The sequence below is a fragment of the Carassius gibelio genome, chromosome A22 (genome assembly GCF_023724105.1).
Source record: "Carassius gibelio isolate Cgi1373 ecotype wild population from Czech Republic chromosome A22, carGib1.2-hapl.c, whole genome shotgun sequence".
NCBI classification, from domain to species: Eukaryota; Metazoa; Chordata; class Actinopteri; order Cypriniformes; family Cyprinidae; genus Carassius; species Carassius gibelio.
The window spans coordinates 10,789,053-10,807,575 of record NC_068392.1 but is presented as its reverse complement, the minus strand read 5'-3'; the positions used below and the strand labels follow the sequence as shown (position 1 = coordinate 10,807,575).

General features: G+C 39.7%; 2 protein-coding genes across 4 annotated transcripts; both read left to right on the top strand.

The window, feature by feature from the left end:
* The first annotated feature begins 1,003 nt into the window (after positions 1 to 1,003).
* On the top strand, positions 1,004 to 9,105 carry LOC127943248 (E3 SUMO-protein ligase PIAS4-A-like). Of its 3 annotated transcripts, none has more exons than XM_052539568.1 (11): positions 1,004 to 1,137; positions 2,519 to 2,900; positions 3,007 to 3,091; positions 3,950 to 3,991; positions 4,080 to 4,170; positions 4,759 to 4,887; positions 4,995 to 5,100; positions 5,359 to 5,432; positions 5,525 to 5,685; positions 5,760 to 5,911; positions 6,019 to 9,105. In XM_052539568.1, exons 1-11 carry the CDS (start codon positions 1,084 to 1,086, stop codon positions 6,285 to 6,287), a joined length of 1,545 nt encoding a protein of 514 aa, XP_052395528.1. In that variant the 5' UTR covers positions 1,004 to 1,083; the 3' UTR covers positions 6,288 to 9,105. The 3 variants fall into 3 exon arrangements, with proteins under 3 accessions (XP_052395528.1, XP_052395529.1, XP_052395527.1); XM_052539569.1 differs by lacking the exon at positions 1,004 to 1,137 and adding an exon at positions 1,189 to 1,277; XM_052539567.1 differs by lacking the exon at positions 1,004 to 1,137 and adding an exon at positions 2,219 to 2,353.
* A 1,072-nt stretch (positions 9,106 to 10,177) lies between these two features.
* On the top strand, positions 10,178 to 18,412 carry LOC127942667 (dual specificity mitogen-activated protein kinase kinase 2). The gene is made up of 11 exons (XM_052538535.1): positions 10,178 to 10,721; positions 10,845 to 11,055; positions 11,150 to 11,296; positions 11,369 to 11,446; positions 12,448 to 12,499; positions 13,874 to 13,998; positions 14,195 to 14,408; positions 14,526 to 14,590; positions 14,710 to 14,771; positions 16,272 to 16,317; positions 16,773 to 18,412. Exons 1-11 carry the CDS (start codon positions 10,639 to 10,641, stop codon positions 16,881 to 16,883), a joined length of 1,194 nt encoding a protein of 397 aa, XP_052394495.1. The 5' UTR covers positions 10,178 to 10,638; the 3' UTR covers positions 16,884 to 18,412.
* Positions 18,413 to 18,523: the final 111 nt, after the last annotated feature.

The window sequence follows — 18,523 nt, the reverse complement described above, 5'->3', positions numbered from 1 at the left end:
CTTTATGATGTTAAAAACAACTTTCTTTCTTCAGCGAAACACACAAACACAGACAAACACACACAAATATAGATGTAAACATACTCAGTCACAATTGACTTTCGTTGTTTGTTTTTCTATAAAATGAAAGTGAAAGGAATAACCCTGTAATTATACACACCTTCCCCATTTGTGTTTCCACAAAAGAAAGAATGTAATAGGAATTTGGAGCAACATGAGGGTGAATAAGTAAGGCTCAACTTGCTTATGAGATTTCAGTATGATTTGAGGATACATATCTGTACAGTTCCACCATGATAACGCTATTATTCTTGTTTTAATATAAGTATATTATACTCAACTTTGCTTGTTAAAGGAACAACGTACCAGTATATTTCCAATTTTGCCTTTGATGCTTTATTTTTACCTCAGAAAATTGACCTCAAACATTTTCTGCGTCCCCTCCCCCACCACATATAATAAAGAAAAACCCGGGTTGGAGTTTCCTGAGGATTGTGGATTCAGCTTCTTGTGGATTTTCCAGATGGGTTTACCCAACTGTCCTCAGTGAACAAATGTGTTCGTTGTATTACACTGAAAAGCACACTGTTAACGCGTGTGGATATGTGTGATAGTTGTTTTAGTGTGTGTTGTCATTTTATGACTTAAATTACACAAAGCATTCAGACCTCAATATCATGGTTTTTACAACTCATGAAGTGGATTCTGCCGCACGGAATGGATCGAACGGAGCCATGCGCTCCTTTTCCACTTGTCGCGGGAAACCCACCTCTCTCATCACATCTGAATGCAAAACGCAATGTGCTTTCGCTCTCACGCCAGACTATTAAAGTGGGCAAATCAGACTGTGAAGTTCAAGCCACGATGGGTAGGTTTACAAGCACCAGAGGCCTATCAGAAAAGGTAGACCTTGCTTTAAGTTCTCTTTTTTTGCACCGCACTGTCCCTTTTAAAGCTCGCCGTCACGCCTCTTCGCAAACGACCCCGCCTACTTATGGACAACCCGCAGTGCTGATTGGACACCGGCGGCGGTCAACGAACGCCTTCCCGTCTTCTCATTGGCCAGCCGTTGCCTTTCGCTTCATGCTCTCGCGGGGCTGCTCTGCGAAGATGGCGGCCGAACTGGTAGAAGCGATGGTGAGTAGATGAGATTTTTTTTAAAATAGTGAAAGTAAAAGGAGCCAGGCGAGTTCGAAGCGGTGCTTATTCAAACAACTTAAGTTAAATTTCATACTGTCGTATTTGGTGCTCATTCAGGACTTGTGGCAGTCTGTAAAGTGCGTTGGTAATATGTATAAGTGTGTGTCAATGGTTTTGTCTCAAAACCAAATTAGCTGTTTATATATTCAGCATATTTTGGCGCGATCTAACGTTAGATTCGAATTTTTGAAGGTTCTGAATGTGCATTTGATGTCCGAAACGCAGTTTGGTTAGACAGCTCACCAGGCTTTGAGACCAAAGCTAGTGTTTGTGTGTGTGTGCGCGCGCGCGAGGGCGCGCTGCCTGTGGTATGAATGATTAGACTGCACAATACAAAATAACAAAACAGTCTTTGCCTTTTCAAACCACACGTGCATTTCATCCATGTATCTCTAAACATCAACACACTTCCACACTTTTTGAAGTGCTGTAGGTTAGTGTAGGTGTATAGTCACTTGCACAAATGATGCATGTGGGTTTCTTGAAAAGATAAATAATTTTAATTTGTGCAAGACCGTTTTACTATTGAATAGCAGCAGCTGATCGCAGCCATGCTGATATTCAGTAGTCCAGCATGATTACGAACATGCTTGTTTTACCTGATTTGCAGAACTGCTTTTTGTGTAGTGTTTATATGGAGGGTGTCATTGGCCTGCAGAGGTTCAGTCATAGTAAACTGGAGACTGAGGTCATTTTGAAGCTTGAGGATTGTCTTGGCATTGAATTTTGAAAGTCAAAACAATATAAACAACTTTTGAAAAGTATTGTGTATTTTTAGTTATGAAATTTTAGTAGATGCTTATATTTTAATCAACTTTATGTGCACCTAATATACAGAAGATTAATATTTATTGTGAAAGTTACGTACGATAAACATTTTGATTTATGGCTGCTAATGTGTCTGTTTAGGCTGGGATTAGTAATCACATTTTTTTTACAGAGAAGTGTTTTAATCTCTTTTACAACAAATTGCGAAGACAACTGGCCAACCAATAATGGACCGAGTACTCTGCGGAGCAACAGTGAATAGCAAATGAAGAACACAGACTTGGCAGTCCTGTATTTGATGATTATTGACAGAATTTTCTGTGACGAGTGGTTAAGAAACAAAGTTGCGCAAAAGTCTGCTTTTCTATCAAATGAAAACTGGAAGGTATTTTAAAGACCAACATTTGAGCTGATGTGAACAGGTCCCTGGTTCTTGATTTGTTCTCTTTTGGAAATCGAACCGACAACAATTTGGTTGACAACCCAGATATTGAATTCTTTGTTGCATTTCCCCATTTCTCATTCTCATGGGCTGTTTTTGTCTCCCCAGAACATGGTGAAGAGTTTCCGTGTGTCTGATCTGCAGTCGCTGCTGGCCTCGATGGGCCGCAGCAAAAGTGGGTTGAAGCAGGATTTAGTTGGAAGAGCTCTTCGGCTTGTGCAGACCGAATACAGTCCGGAGCTTCTAAAGAACGTGCGACAGCTCTATGAGACACGGTTCCCCAAATCCACGGCCTGGCTTGGAGCTCGACGACCTGAGTCTGTGCCCGTAAACTATCCTGCCCTTAACTCCTCGCCTAGAGGCACGGCCCAGGGCACAGACTACCTCAACAGCATCCCCAAACCAGCTCCGCCTCCTGTGGCAGAAGTCAAATTGGTGCCCCTACCGTTCTACCACAACCTAGAAACACTGCTGCCACCCACAGAACTAAGTGAGTCCCCTTATTATGATTAAATAATAACCCAATTATAAAAGGTGTGTATAGCCAACAAGGAAGCCATTAAGTGAGCTAATTATGTTTTTGTCACTCTTTGCAGTCGCACAGAACAGCGAGAAGCTACAAGAAAGTCAATGTGTTTTTGAATTAACAACAAGTCAAGTGGAACAGATCCGGAATTCCAGGTAAGAAAAGTCACATTACTAACTGGTGGCTTTATTTAGCAATCAATCAATGACCACTAACAGAGCTGATGTTTAGGAAACAGGGTGTACACACTAGAGCTGTAATCAGAACCCAAGCTGACAGGTTTCGGCAAAAGCCTGACAAGTACATTTTGATTGACAGCTTTGTAAAAGCCAGAACTCGTTTACAGCCCGACATTATTCAAATGTGCGCACGCACATAGCTCTTTTGCCTTTTGTCAAGAATGTAGAAGATGTCTTCTGCGTGTCCCTGCGCTCACTGATGGTGCGTCATTATTCACTCATTATTCTCATTATAAACATGGTCAAAACCTTTCCACACCTCAGACTTCACTTTAGTTGCTGGTCCAACCAAAACCTAACCGCTCGTTTGCCTCACAAACCGGAGCACAAGCCTGAGCCCAGCCTGTGAAAAATGATATAAATTAAGCCCAAGATCTTCAGCTCTAGTTCACACACACACACACACATATATATATATATATATATATATATATATATATATATATATATATATATATATATATATATATATATACACACACACACACATGCAATTTGATGATTATAAAATGATCAGGCCTATATGGATTATAAATGTGTAAAAAAAAAAAAAAAAAAAAAGATTTTAACCGATGCCCAACTTTCAAATTTCAATGCAGCTTCCCATGGTTTTTTATTAATTATTTTGGCAACACTTATTTTTAGGTAATTGTGGTATTTCTAGATTATTTACTAGAAAAAAAGTCTAAACATTAATTTAAACTCTCAAAATACAAAAGAATATTAAGCATCTTCGATTGTTTACTTATAACATTTTTTCTTACACATACACAGTGAACTTCGCCCAGGGATGAAATCAGTTCAAGTTGTTCTCAGGTACGCCATTCAGCTAAATCATGTCTGTACATCAAGTTTTGGAGTCAGAGATGCATTTATTGCATGCTAACATATCCTGTTCTTCTAGAATCTGCTACACAGACTCTATCGGTGTTCAGGAGGACCAGTATCCTCCCAATATTGCTGTGAAAGTCAATCAGTCCTACTGTCATGTACCGGTAAGTGTTGTGTATTCGATTAGACTGAAAGAACAGGGAGTGTGTTGGTTTCACCACTCATGATGATCGGAAATCTAAATTGCTTTATATAAATAACTTTTTTAGCATTTTCTTAGCATTAGGGCTGCACGATATTGGGAAAAAAATGACATTGCGATATTTTATTTTTCTCCCTGTCTCTCTCGCGCGCGCTCTGCTCTGTTAAACTTGCATGTGTTTTTCAGTCTTGTCAATGATAAACTTTCACTCTATGATGGTTAAGCTGTGCAATTAATCCGCGAATCACATTCGTCAAGGGCCGGGGAGCAGCTGGCCTGCACAGTTAATGAATAACAGATCAACTACGACAGCCTACATCGCACATCCTGCGATGTGACTATCGTTGATTCGTACATCGTGATATCGATGCTTAAACGACACATCGTGCAGCCCTACTTAGCATCATATAAGCAAGACGCCAGCCTTATTTGAATAATTATACATTTTCTGAACGCGTCTGTTGTGTTTTAAAAGGTTCTCTTAGAATATTGTATAACTTGCTGCTGTAAATTATTAATTCACTTATGTACATTACTACTTTTTGTTCAGGGTTACTATCCCTCCAATAAACCGGGTGTTGAGCCACGGCGGCCCTGTCGACCCGTCAACATCACGCCCTGGTTACACCTCTCCACAGTCACTAACAGAGTCACCATCACATGGGGCAACTTTGGAAAGGTACAGAGACTTCATACGAAGGGCTGTTTTCTTATATCTGTATTTGTCAATGAGCATGTTAGATGAAGATGAGAGTGTTGTTACTGACCGCTGTGTTTCGGATGCAGCGGTACTCGGTGGCTGTGTACCTGGTGAGGGTGTTCACATCTGGAGAGCTCTTCAACCAGCTGAAGCATTGCTCAGTCGAGAGTGCTGATCGTTGTCGCGAACGCAGTAAGTTTCTCACCTTGGGCAAACACATTGCTTGATCAGTGGTTACAGTTGAAAAACTGGAAGTGTGCTGTATGGAACAGTAACAAAAAAAAGATTGCAATAATATATTGCGATATTACTATATTTTTACTTAAATGCAGCCTTAGCCTTCAGCCTTTTTCTTTCAAAAACATTGACAGACTTTAGAACAGTTGTGTGTGTAAATAAATACTTAACATCAATATTATACTGAAACATTTTTTGTTTGTATGTACACAGTTCAGGACAAGTTGCGCTTTGATCCTGAGAGTGAGATTGCCACTACGGGACTGCGAGTGTCCCTCATCTGTCCTGTAAGTGTCCTGTTTTTGTCTTCTGTGTTGACTCTTAGCTGTGGAACCATTGTAGCAATGTTGTAGATCTAATAAGTGTCTTTTCAATGCAGCTGGTAAAGATGAGGCTTGGAGTGCCATGTCGAGTGCTCACCTGTGCCCACCTGCAGTGTTTTGACGCTGTCTTTTTCCTGCAAATGAATGAAAAGAAACCCACGTGGACCTGCCCCGTATGTGATAAACCCGCTCCCTTTGAGCTTCTAACAATTGATGGGTAAGCACAGTTGATAAACTCCTCGCTTCTCGCAGGCTCAGGCAGTAAAACTCACCAAACGTGACCCATTTCAGGTTGCTGTCTGAGATCCTTAAAGAGACGCCGGAGGATGTGGAGGAGATTGAGTATTTAACTGACGGCTCATGGAGGCCAATCAGTGATGACAAAGAGAAGGAAAGAGAGCGGGAAAACAGCCGCACACCCGACTGTCCTGTGGTGGATATATGTAAGAAGGTTTCTTCCTTCTGAAATGTCCTTTTCAACACGTTTGTCTCGCATTATATTATATTTGAGCAAAAAGAAATATTTAATAGGAAATAACTCTCATCCAAGGTGTTCCTGAGGTGAACGGTCACTCCCCAGCACACAGCGGCACAAACCAGACCGGGAAGTCTGGATCGGGTGGTACATCGGCAGGATCCGGCAGCATCAGCGCCGGGTCGGGAGGCGGAGCCGTGGTGGATCTGACTCTGGATGACTCTTCGGAGGAAGAAGGAGGGGGCGGGGCTGAGGACAGCGAGGACACGGATGACAGCCAGGACAGCCCCGCCCCTAAAAGGGGCAGATATGATTATGACAAAGACCTGGTCACCGCATACTGAGACTGGCAGGACACTAAGACTTGTTTGGTTGGGGGGTGTAGATGGGATCTGAGCCTTGGAAATTCAAGAAACATGTCCCCGTGTCCTCTCTCAAATGCATACACACATGCACTCACACAGACATGTACACTCATGCGCTGCTGACCTCTGGAGCAGTCGGGCATCACATTGACAAACTTGTAGATGCCCCGTAAAGCCATTCCCAATCATTCACTGCAACTTAATACTGTATTCTCCCTTTAAAGACCATGGAAGAGTAACACCATCTTCAGTTCTACTCTATAGTCCTCGATTTCCTCGCCGCTTTGTGTTCTGACGGGTTTAAACATCCTGGGCTTTTAAGAGCTTGCCAGTTTTAGTTTTATTTGGAGCGGTTCAGGCCTTCGAAACATTGTGAGACAAGCCACAGTATCTCAAAAACGTTCATTCCCTTGGGTCGAGATCATACAACCTTTTACAATCTATTCAGAGGCATTTTCGGTTTGTCCTCCACATAAAATGTGTATGTTAGCTGTTTGTTTTACTGTGATTTGGAGACATTTCTGACAAATTTCCACCTCTCTCAAAAATATATATATATATTTTTTGTCCACAGAAGTTGACAAGCTACCTCAGTCTAACAGTGAACTTAACTAGACCAGAGGATTATTAGAAGGGTGTTAAATCCCTTATTTGAATTTTTTTTTGGTGTAGTTTTGTTTTCAGTCCCTTTTGTTTTTCAAGTGCAACAACACTGGAGAGGCAACATGCATTGCTCTTTATTTTGTGCTTGCCCATTTAGACATCATATTAAAAACAATTCTGACTCGAGCAATGAGTTTTCCGCTCCAATCTGTCACTCAACTAGTCTGTACTACTGACTGGATGTAGTGCGCAAATCGACACTCAGTTCAGAAAGAATTTTGACACCAATGGTCATTTTGAGATGCTTGTAAACGAGTAAATATTGTATGATAGCTAATGCAATAATGATAATGTATAATCTCTGATCATTTAATAGAAAATTGCAGGTCTCAATGTCATTTACTGCTTTCAGTCGTTTTAGTCCTAATTACACAAAGGCAGAATATTAAATCAGGTTGAGGAGAGGACAAAGAGTTGTTTTTGTTTTCTTCTAGACGTGTCTGTAGTAAATTATAATGTTTATTTAGCAGGGGAGGTGACGTTATTGGCTAAATTAAAAGTTACCTGAACTGAAAACCTGAAACTTTTTTCAGTTGACTTCACTTTACAATTGAATTTTTTTTTTCTTTTTTTTTTTTTTTTTTGGACGAATGGCTGATTGGTTTGAGCCCATTGTTTGGAGGTTGTTTGTGTTCATTACAGCCGGTTGAGGAGGTGTTGACATTTGTGTAATGTTTTGTTGACTTTGTGACAGGAGTGAATCCTAAAAATGTTCCTTTATTTCTTGTCAGAATGAGTATTTATTGATTTAACAGTTTTTGCCTCTTTTATTTGAATTAATTTTGCATTTCGCAGCAATTTCATGAATTTCCAGCATGTTGCTTTCTTTGTGGTGGTAGATAACGCTGTGTCCTCTCACGGCCTGCTGTTGAACGCGCACATTCAGCCATTTGCAACAGTCCAAACATAAGGGGCTTAGTCAGGACTATGCAGACTTGACCTAAACCTCGGCAGATTTAGACTCCCGCTAAATGACCAAACACAAATGGCACATCCAGATGGCTGATCTGTTGAGGAGGACTCAGGGATGAACGTGTTCTTCTTGTCTTTACATTTTCTTCTTAGTTAAACTTGACACTCGAACCAGGTTCCAGCATCGTGTACAATATTACCCTCATCATCACGTCACGTAAGGCAGTCTAGGTTTCTGATCTGGAAATTAAGATCTATTTTTTGTTGTCCTCTAAGGCTTCAGAGAAAATCGCTGTACTCTCTAGTGGTAATTTTAAAGTTTATTTTAATGAATTTTTTTCCCAACTAATCCTGAATTCTAACTTGAATACTCAGTACTGTATCCTATCTGTATTTGGGAATTTCTCAACATAAGAATATTGCCATGAAGGGTTAAATTACTTGTAAATTTAGATTCGTCAGCATGGTCTCCCATCTTCTCTACATGACAGTCCAATTTAATTCCCCCTTTATATATATATATATATATATATATATATATATATATATATATATATAATTTTTTTTTTTTTTTTTTTTAAAGAGTAATCAGTGCTGCAGTTGACGGTTTTCACATAATAAGCCCTTAATGTAGTATGTTCCCCTAAATTTGCCACATTTTTGTGATTCTTCACATTTAATTACGGTAAGGAACTTCTTAGACTTCTATCTTTAGATTCCTAGAACAAGGTATTAGATGTGGATAAAATGCAAATTTGCTTATAATGAAAAGATAAATGGATGGTGATTGATCACAGTATATTTCCAGCTCAGAGGTATAGATGGCCTCTGTGTAGCCAGGTGAGGTTGAAGTGGTTTTTTGGGGGGGAATGGAGGCATCCCATCTTATTACAGTGCTTAAGACAGCATGGGCAGTGGCTTGCAGTTCTTGATGTAAATGTTTTGTTTGTGTCTTTTATATGTTCATATTAAAAGCCAATAAAAAATATTTGATCAAGTTTTGAATTTCCTCCAGTGAGCAGGCAAAAACACATTTGTTATCGGCTACTCTCAACCCTTCCTGAGGATTTAAAATGCACATCCTTGACCTTCTATGAAGTAATCAAAGTGGGATTTGACAATAGGAGCCACTCATTTGTCCCTGTCTGAACTGAAATCGAACTGTAAAAGCTCTAACCCATGTCAATTATGTGTGCAATTAATTAAACGGATTTAAAATAAATGTCTTTCCAGTGATTTTTAAATCTTGGATTTAATGCCATGATTACTTAAAGAACGTGTTTCACAAGTACACCAATGTAAAATAAAATCCCCCCCCCCCAGATTACCATAACTACAGTTAATTTTAATATTTATAAGTACTTGTTATTTGGTAACTTGATACCATATTAGTGTACCAAATTATTTGCATTGGCTTTAAAAAAGCTTTGCTACTTTTAAATTATCACTACCTTTTCAGATATGAATATTTTACTGTAGTATGGTATAAAATCAGGCATAGCTGGGTACTGATTACAAAATTAAGTAATTGTAATTAGATTAAATTACATTTTAAAATACCTGTAATCACATTTGAATGTTCTTGGTTGGTTAATGGTCACATGACATACAGGTAAACAAATATATTTCCCATTTTAATAAGTGTATTATTTTAACTTGTTATTTTGAAATTATTTATTTAAAATTTACATTATTGTGATTTAAATAAATTATTTTATTATTATTATTAAACTTACAAACCTTTCATGAACCCCAGTTTGGAAAAAAACATTGACGTAATGTTTAATGTAGGATACTTCATGTTGTTAATAATAACAAATGAAATATATTTTATTTTTCTTTGTATTTTTTATCAATATGGTACAATATGATTCCTATTTAAATCAATGTGATAAAAAAAAGTAATCTAAAAGTAATATAAAAGTATTACCTGAAACGTGTAAAGGATTACGTTACTAACTACAATTTTTGTCACGTAATTTGAAATCAGTAAATTGACGGACTACAATTTGTCAGTAATCTACCCAGCTTTGTTGTCAAGCTATTGTTATTGTCAACATCACATCTTACCAGGGTTTATGAAGAAAGCTCATACAGCAGAAAATCAAGTATTACATTACAACAAATGTGACACGAGATGCGAAAATATTTCAGAAATGTGGCGGTAACTTCTCCTCGTGAATGTGACGGTTACTCAGTTCACCTCTAGATGTCGTTCTTACTCAAATAAGCGTTCATCTTTTTGTCAAAGCTCGCGAGAACTGGAGCGCTCTGACGAAAGATCTCGCGAGAGCTTCTGAACGCTTCCTCTTGGTTGGATAGTGGCTTCCTGGCCGGACTTTTTTCTCCCCTCCTTTTTTTTCTTGGGGGAAATTTCAACTTCTGTTTTCGCGGGTCTTACAGGCCAAAAAAATCTCGGACAGCGTTTCGGTCGCTCTGCTGTTTCGCGAACGACAAGGCCTGACTTGTCTTTTGCCGCCTTTTGTCTATGGGAGCGCTCGCGAGCCGGAGGCCGAGTCGAAGAGACATTCCAGCGATGAAATAAATTTCATGTTGTGCACTTTTGCGCCTGTGACACTCGCTCTTTCTACTTGACATCGAAATATTATGTGGTATAGCTTCTGGAAGCATGTCAGGGTGTTGAAATTAAGTGCTTACGAATCTCAAAAACTTTAGAAAGGCTTTGTGTAGCAAGTTGAAGGATTGGATGTCACCAGAGACAACCTGGTCTCACTGAAATAGATAACTGACAGGTATGGCACCAAAAAGAAGACCGGTCCCCTTGATTATAACTCCCACAGGAGAAGGACAGTCAACCACCATAGATGCAGCAGCAGAGTACGTATATAACGTTAGTTTGCTACATCTGACCCTTGTTTGGCTTACCTTCCTGCATACTCATGTCTTTCCTGCATAAGTAACGTTATGTCATACCTGGTCCTGTTTTTCCCCTCTCTTTAGGGCCAACCTGGAGGCCTTGCAGAGGAAGTTAGGGGAGTTAGACTTAGACGAACAGCAGAGGAAGCGTCTTGAGGCTTTCCTCACCCAGAAAGCCCAAGTGGGCGAGCTCAAAGATGAAGATTTTGACCCCATATGTGAACTCGGTGCAGGTAACGGCGGGGTGGTTCATAAAGTCCGTCACAAACCTTCAAGACTGGTCATGGCCAGGAAGGTAAGCGTTCAATGGACTCGTGCTCCTGCTGCTAGTTTGCTCATGGCAGGTAAAACATTCTGTTCAAAGGCTGAGCTTTCTGTGTTTTCCACAGCTTATTCATTTGGAAATCAAACCAGCCATCAGGAACCAGATTATACGAGAGCTGCAGGTCCTACATGAGTGCAACTCGCCATACATTGTAGGGTTTTACGGCGCCTTTTACAGCGATGGAGAAATCAGCATCTGTATGGAGCACATGGTGGGGGCAATGTTGTTGTTTAAGGTTTATAGCGAAAGTGTTACAGCACACCTGACATGTTTTTATCTGCAGGATGGAGGTTCTTTGGATCAAGTGCTGAAGGAAGCCAGAAGAATCCCGGAAGAAATTTTGGGCAAAGTTAGCATAGCTGTAAGTATTATCATCCTTCTCAAATTTATTTTAAAAAAGTTTAAAGATTGATGAAAAATCAACTGTACTGACACAGGGGAAATGTTAGGGTGCTACTTCTAGTTGAGGTTTGGAATGTGTTGACACTCAAACTCTGTTTTTGGCTGGGACTTTTGTTCAAAGTGTATTTGAGGTATTCATATTATCATTAGATATGTTCTCCTAAATTCGCTGCTTTTAACTAAATACTGGTGCGATTGCTGATCAAAACAAATCTGCTGTGAACAATATTCTTGTTATTATGCATGATTCACAAGTATTTTTTAAGTTACATTTGTTTTGTGCAGATGACCGTTATAGTTATGAACTTATGTTAGTTACCCTGTATGATCCTTTACCAATTTGGCTCTAAAGTGATTTCATAAGACCAACTGGTCATTCAGTCTTGTCAGTTTGAAAGTATTTCTAATAAAATTATCCATCTAGGTTGACTTTAATTAGAAGAATTAAGTTCTTTGTGATAGAAAAAAACAACAACTATAGGAATCCATTAAATCAAAAGTACATGAAACGTCTATAGGAATCAATTAAATGAAAATTACAGAGGGCAACCTGCTATTCTTCTTGTCTAAATGCAGAATCCAAAAAATAGTACACAACCTCCTTTTAAACATGTCTGGCACTGTTATGCACAGACCGCAAAATAATAAAGCTGTGACCACACCCACAGATGTGCAAACACCCTTTCAAGTCAGAGTCACCAAAACATGCACATTTTTCAACACGGATTTAACCTTAGCCTTCCAAATGAATAGGGTTGAACTTCTGTTTCACATTTATTCATGACAAAACGCAAACAATTTAGCACAAAGTCCAAACAAAGGTGCAGAGATCTGTTTATGTGTGTCCATACTGTTTATTGCACGTGTGAGCGAATGCATCTCAGCTTTCAGTAATCACAAAGCAGATACCACATACAGATAAACACTAATGATGATATCTATCTAACTCTCTTTCCACAGGTACTCAGAGGTCTGGCATATCTTCGGGAGAAACACCAAATAATGCACAGAGGTACACACAGAGCATCATTCCTTGTTAATATCTTAGAAAATGTATGTGTGCATAAGCATGCTGGATGGCAGCAGGAAGTACCCCATAATGCAGCTATTGAAATCACATAAGAAGCTTAAAAAATATTATTATAGATAGTTTTCAAAGGTTTTTACTGAAACTAACCAGAGACCTTCATGCAACTGCAAACTTGAGATTAAATGAAGCGAAACAGCTTCCCACAGACTTTCGCTCAGTTTGTGGCAGCACTTCACCTGGGGAAAATGTAGGCTATATAAAGAAAAGCAAACAGGATTATTGAAAATGCACACTCATTCTCTTCCAGCAGGAGGCACTTTAGGAGCGGCAAAAATAGCAGTTTCCCCGGTAACGGCTGTAATCAAAGCAGCACTCTGCTCATGAACACTAGTTTATCAGGCATGGTAGGAAGGATTAAATGAAAATGACAAACTTTTCTAAACACAGTCGGGGCTTATTTCAAAGATGCATTAATATAAAACACTGTGCTGCGTTTTGACTTTGAAACGTACAGAGCTCATATTTATACAACGAAGTCAAAGCATTTTGGAAAATCTGTTTGTGGTGGTCAGTGTTAATATTGTGGTGAGCCACCATATAAAAAAAAAAAAAAAATCAATGTATGGGAAACACTGGAAAGATATTGCAAAAATTATTAATAAAATAATTTCAATGCCAAATGTCAAGCTTCTATAATGAAATGTAAAATGCACTTGCAATTTTTTACAAGTACATCACAAGCTACCATACAAAAAAGCTTCAGTGTGGCATAACCAACATTTGAGCAGTAATACAATGTCTGAAGATGTAAAGTATCAGATTCTCTGTCGAGTTGTATGAGGGTCTGAAGGAGCCACACTGGGTTTAAAGGGTTAGACAGGGAGGGTCAGGCCTGTAGTTGTGCTGTTGTGGTAGGGAGCGCTCGCCTGCTTGTGAGGAGCTGTCGAGGAGCCCAGCTGGTAATTACAGCCTCTCGGATGTGATTACATGGCAGCCACACCCTGCAACCCCCTCCCTTTTTTTCCCTTTCCCACTCTCCCCCCTCTGTCCACTCCCAGTGGGTGTTAGGGCTGAAGGAGGGCCCATCATGTGTGGAATCGTTGCATGTCTGCACTGTTATTTACTCCTCGTGCCCTGTGTTTAAGAGGAGGGAAGTGGAAAGTGGATTGCATGTCTGTCCTTTCTGCTGCGACGGTGTTGTCGGAGATAGCTTTGCAGTAGAGCATCTTGCAAAATGTTTTTGATGGGCATGCCGGAAAAAAAGGCCTTTGAACAGGGATGAAAATCCAGGTGGTGCCGCTGGGATTTGGACCCTGGCCATCCATCTTACATGGTCTTTCTCTATGGTTCCTACAGACGTTAAGCCCTCTAACATCCTGGTGAACTCGCGCGGCGAGATCAAACTGTGCGACTTTGGCGTGAGTGGCCAACTCATCGACTCTATGGCCAACTCCTTCGTTGGAACACGGTCGTACATGTCGGTGAGTCACCCTCCCACTTCCCTCCCCAACCCCACAGTCCTTCACGTTCCAAGTCCTGTGCCGGTGCCCAGGATTCTTCCCTGTGGAGAGGAGGAAGTCGCTGCCAGGTTTTAGCCCACTCCTCCTGGCCACCTGCAGGGTGCGGCGCCCCACCCTAGTACAGCTTTGACTTGCTCTATGCTCTCTGCCTTGACAGCCGGAGAGACTCCAGGGCACACACTATTCAGTTCAGTCGGATGTGTGGAGCATGGGCCTATCACTAGTTGAGCTGGCTATTGGGCGCTACCCCATCCCCCCTCCCGATGCCAAGGAACTCGAGGCCATATTTGGCCGGCCAGTGATGGACACAAGTGGGGCAGAAGGCCACAGCATGTCTCCAAGATCCAGGCCTCCAGGACGACCGGTTAGCGGTAAGACGTGGTTTAATTTCCCCAAACATTAGCATTGGTTTTATGCACATTTGATCTTCTCTATATTCTGCACAATATGCGTGTTTTAGTTGAGTCTTGCAAATTGTTTTCCCCCAGGACACGGAATGGACAGCAGGCCAGCCATGGCTATATTTGAGCTACTGGACTACATTGTCAATGAGGTCAGAGAATTTGCTTAGCGTGCAACTTGCTTCTTTTTGCCTTTTATAGTATTTTTCTGTAGCAGTTTCACTTCAATTTCACCCCTTTTTCTGCTCCCCATCTGTCTCTACATCTGCAGCCACCTCCCAAGCTGCCTCATGGCGTCTTCACCACAGATTTTGAGGAGTTTGTGAAGAACTGGTGAGCTCCTGCTTGTTATCGCTGGTGTTTTTATTGTACAAATCTACGAAATCTTCAGTGATGAACAAAACGGCATCTGAGCTATGGCAAAGTTGGACCATGATAAAAGGGCCATAGTACAGGGGTGTTCATTCCAGCTCCTGAGGGCTAACCTGCCCCAACACACTTGCCTGGATGTTTCTGTTAATTCTGAAGACCTTGATTAGCTGTTTCGGGTGTGTTTAATTAGGATTGGTGCTAAACCCAACATAGTGGACCTCCAGGAACAGGATTGGACACCTCTCGTCTAGTACAGTTTAGGGAATGCAGATTTTGAATCTGGACTGCATTGTTCCCAGTTTCATTTTTTATTTAAATCTTCACTTATTGCATTTAAATGTACTTTAAATGTTTATAATCATACTAAAGCAATAACTTGTCCTTTTAAAATGTCGGTTTAGTTCTAACGGAAATCTACCAATTTGGTCAGATTAACTGATCTAGGTAATGTAATTATAGCTTAGATTTGCACGCTATATGCCGCTATGGCCCCGGTGTTGCTCCAAAAGAAAGAGGTGTGACATGCAACATTTGTTTAGTCCTTCAATAATTTGTTAAGTGGGACTGGTAGTTTAAGGGTGCTTTCACACCTGGCCCATTGTTTCCGAACCTTGTGCATTTCTCCCCTTATCCCGGTTCAATTGGGCATATGTGAACACGGCAATCGCACTTGGATCTGTGCCAAAACAATCGATCCAAGATCACCTGAACGAGGTGGTCTCGGCTCAATTGAAAGCAAAATCCGGCACCGTTTGATTGTAGTGAGAAAGCAATCCGATTCAACGAACCAGGCTGTATCTAATGTATAATGGGAAATTACGTAAATTCGGTGAAAAGCAGTAGATGGTCCCGGTGTCCCAATGTGCATACTATCCACTCTATTCGCCCTAAATGGTACTGAAAATTACTAATATTATATAGAATTCAGGATGGATGGTTTGCACATTGGGATGCAGGCAATATCTATGGGTGAGCACTTCTTCGCTATTCAAAATCAAAGCATGCTTTTTAATTTTTATAATTCAGACTTATTGCTCTTCTTCTTAGTAACTGTTAGGTGCATTTTAAAAATGTTTTCCCGATAAATCCTGGACTGCTGTGCAAAATGATAAATTAATATAATGGCATCTAAAAAAAAAAAAACACGTGACTTGTTTTATCAGTTTTGGTCCATTTAGAAACTTTGCCGTGTGCAAGCGAACCGCACCAAGAATAAAAAGCAACACTGAAACAATTGTAATCCCTGTTTAAGAACAAAGCATTTGATCTACAGGTGTGAAAGCACCCTAAAGACTACGCAAGGTAGCTTGATTATGCAAAAAAAAAAAGTAATTACTGTGCTGTCAAATAAAGGCTATAAAACAAAACCCTCAATACCTCCCTCTAGATTTCTGGCGTAATGTTTTATTGATTTCAAAATGTAATTTTGTCTTACTGATGATTTTTTTGTGTTTTTCACAGCCTCATTAAGAATCCTGCTGACAGAGCTGACCTTAAGATGCTAACGGTACGTACATTTCCCTGTAAGGTATCAGAAATATTAAAATTTTAGTTTTTATCACAACATCTAGACAGTGGAAGAACATGATAAACCTTAAAGAGTGAGAGCTGTTTGGAGTGACATAGCACTTTGCAATAAGGTTCATTAGTTAACATTAGTTAACTACTTAAGGTGAATAAATACTGTAATAAAATTATTGTTCATTGCTTATTCATGTTAGTTAATAAATTATTGTAAAGTGTTACCAACATATCCAGTGTGTCAGGTTTTAGCCATGTTAGGACAGCAATTAGCTGTAGTAACTTGAATTTATAGTTTTGACAGTAGATACTCATATCAGTAATATCACGATGCATTGTACAATATCATGCAATGCAATGTACTGCAAATCAAATTTAAATCTACTGTGTGGCATCAAAACCTGCTCATGGTGTAATTGATCATGTGATGTTCATTTACAGAGCCACACGTTCATCAAGCGGGCCGAGGTTGAGGAGGTGGATTTTGCTGGATGGTTGTGTAAAACCATGGGCCTCCACCAGCCCAGCACACCCACTCATAGTGCTGAATGAACGCTGGCACCCAGAGTAGTCACCCATGCCATCCTTGTCCTCCGCTTTACTTCTCTCCTTCCTGCCCTCACAGGCCTGTATGCTTGTAAGCCTCTGAGACACCGCTGTGCACTCTTTTGCTGTTCTCTGCTTGCTCTTCCCTTCCACTGCGGTGCATTCTGGGGCATTGTTTTATGAGAGCCCCTGGTGTTGGAACACAGTGATTTGAATGAATATGGAGAGTAGAGTCACTTAAGTGGAGTGGCTGTATTTTTAATAACTACATTATTCAGGAATGTCTAAATTAGTAAAGATCAGCAAGGTTTTGTTTGTGTAACAGCTATTTCACTAGTTTTATGATGTGTCTGTTTTCTTTTCATGGTTGGTTTATTAATTCATTATAATATGTTTTTTTTTTTTAAGCGCTATTCTTTGGCATTTATATGGATAGCTTGGTTCAATGGCAAGCATTTAATTGAGAATCAACTGCCATTTGCATCAGAAAAAGAAAAGAAAGAAAGCCAAAGAGAGCTACTGTGGATCATAGAGGTTGGTTTTTTACAAAGATGATTAAAAATGCACAATGGCCAAATCAGCAAAGCTCGAGTGCATACGTACAGGTGTTAAGCTTGTGCATTGCAGGTAGCACTACTAGTGCATGGTCAAGTAATCCATCATGTCAACCAATGGACATACTGTAAGTTTGCACACATTAGCAGAAAGAAAAATGTTAAATTAGAGTTCCTGTATCAGATGCCCTTTGTCCTACTTGCAGTGCCAGTGGAAAAGATTGAACATTTAGTATTCATTAATATTATTAGTATTCCCCTTTTTTTTTTTATACAAATCTTCATTTTTCAACTTAAAATCATCTTTAAAAGAGTATATTTGGGAAGAATTATTGTTTATAAATTATGATTCAATGTTCTTTTTATTTTTATGAAACCTGAAATCTTTTGATTTAGACATCAAGTTTGAATGCAACCAGGGTTGCACCTAGTGCAGTGCTTTTACAATAAGCCCAATGAATTTAAACACATCAAAGCTATTTCAACCAAGACCACAACCAGTACACTATTAGTCTGGTCTTCAGTCGCATATAAAATGCAAAGTAACGTCTCAGGCCACCATGTACAGTGCTATGCAGATCAAATGAACCTCAGCAGATATTGCTGTATTAGTAGGTCTTATAAATACACGGGTGTTAAAGATGGGCATTGTGAAGTGTGGCTAAAGCCCACTTGCTCTAAATAGCTTTGTTTTTCTCTCTCTCTTTCTCTAGTACTTCTCAGTAACATTGAAACTATTACACACTGGCATTCAGCTCCGACCAAGTGAATGCGTCGCCACTCTTATGTGTACAAAATATATGTACAGTCCAAATGGTACTGGTTTCAGTCTTAAAATAGCATTTTATTTTATTATTATTTTTTTGTTTGTTTGTTTGATTTGGACTAGTTTAGAGAAGAGGATATAAGTCATTTTATTACCAAATGGAATGTGTTGAATACAGTTCTAATATAAAAATAAAACTTATTTGTGAATGATTATTTGGCTGTAGTTGTTGTCAGTCTTAAGTTTAGATAATGTTTAAAGATTGTATTGCATTGTACTATATTTAATGTATATTGTTAAATAATAAGAGTGAACATTTCTTTACT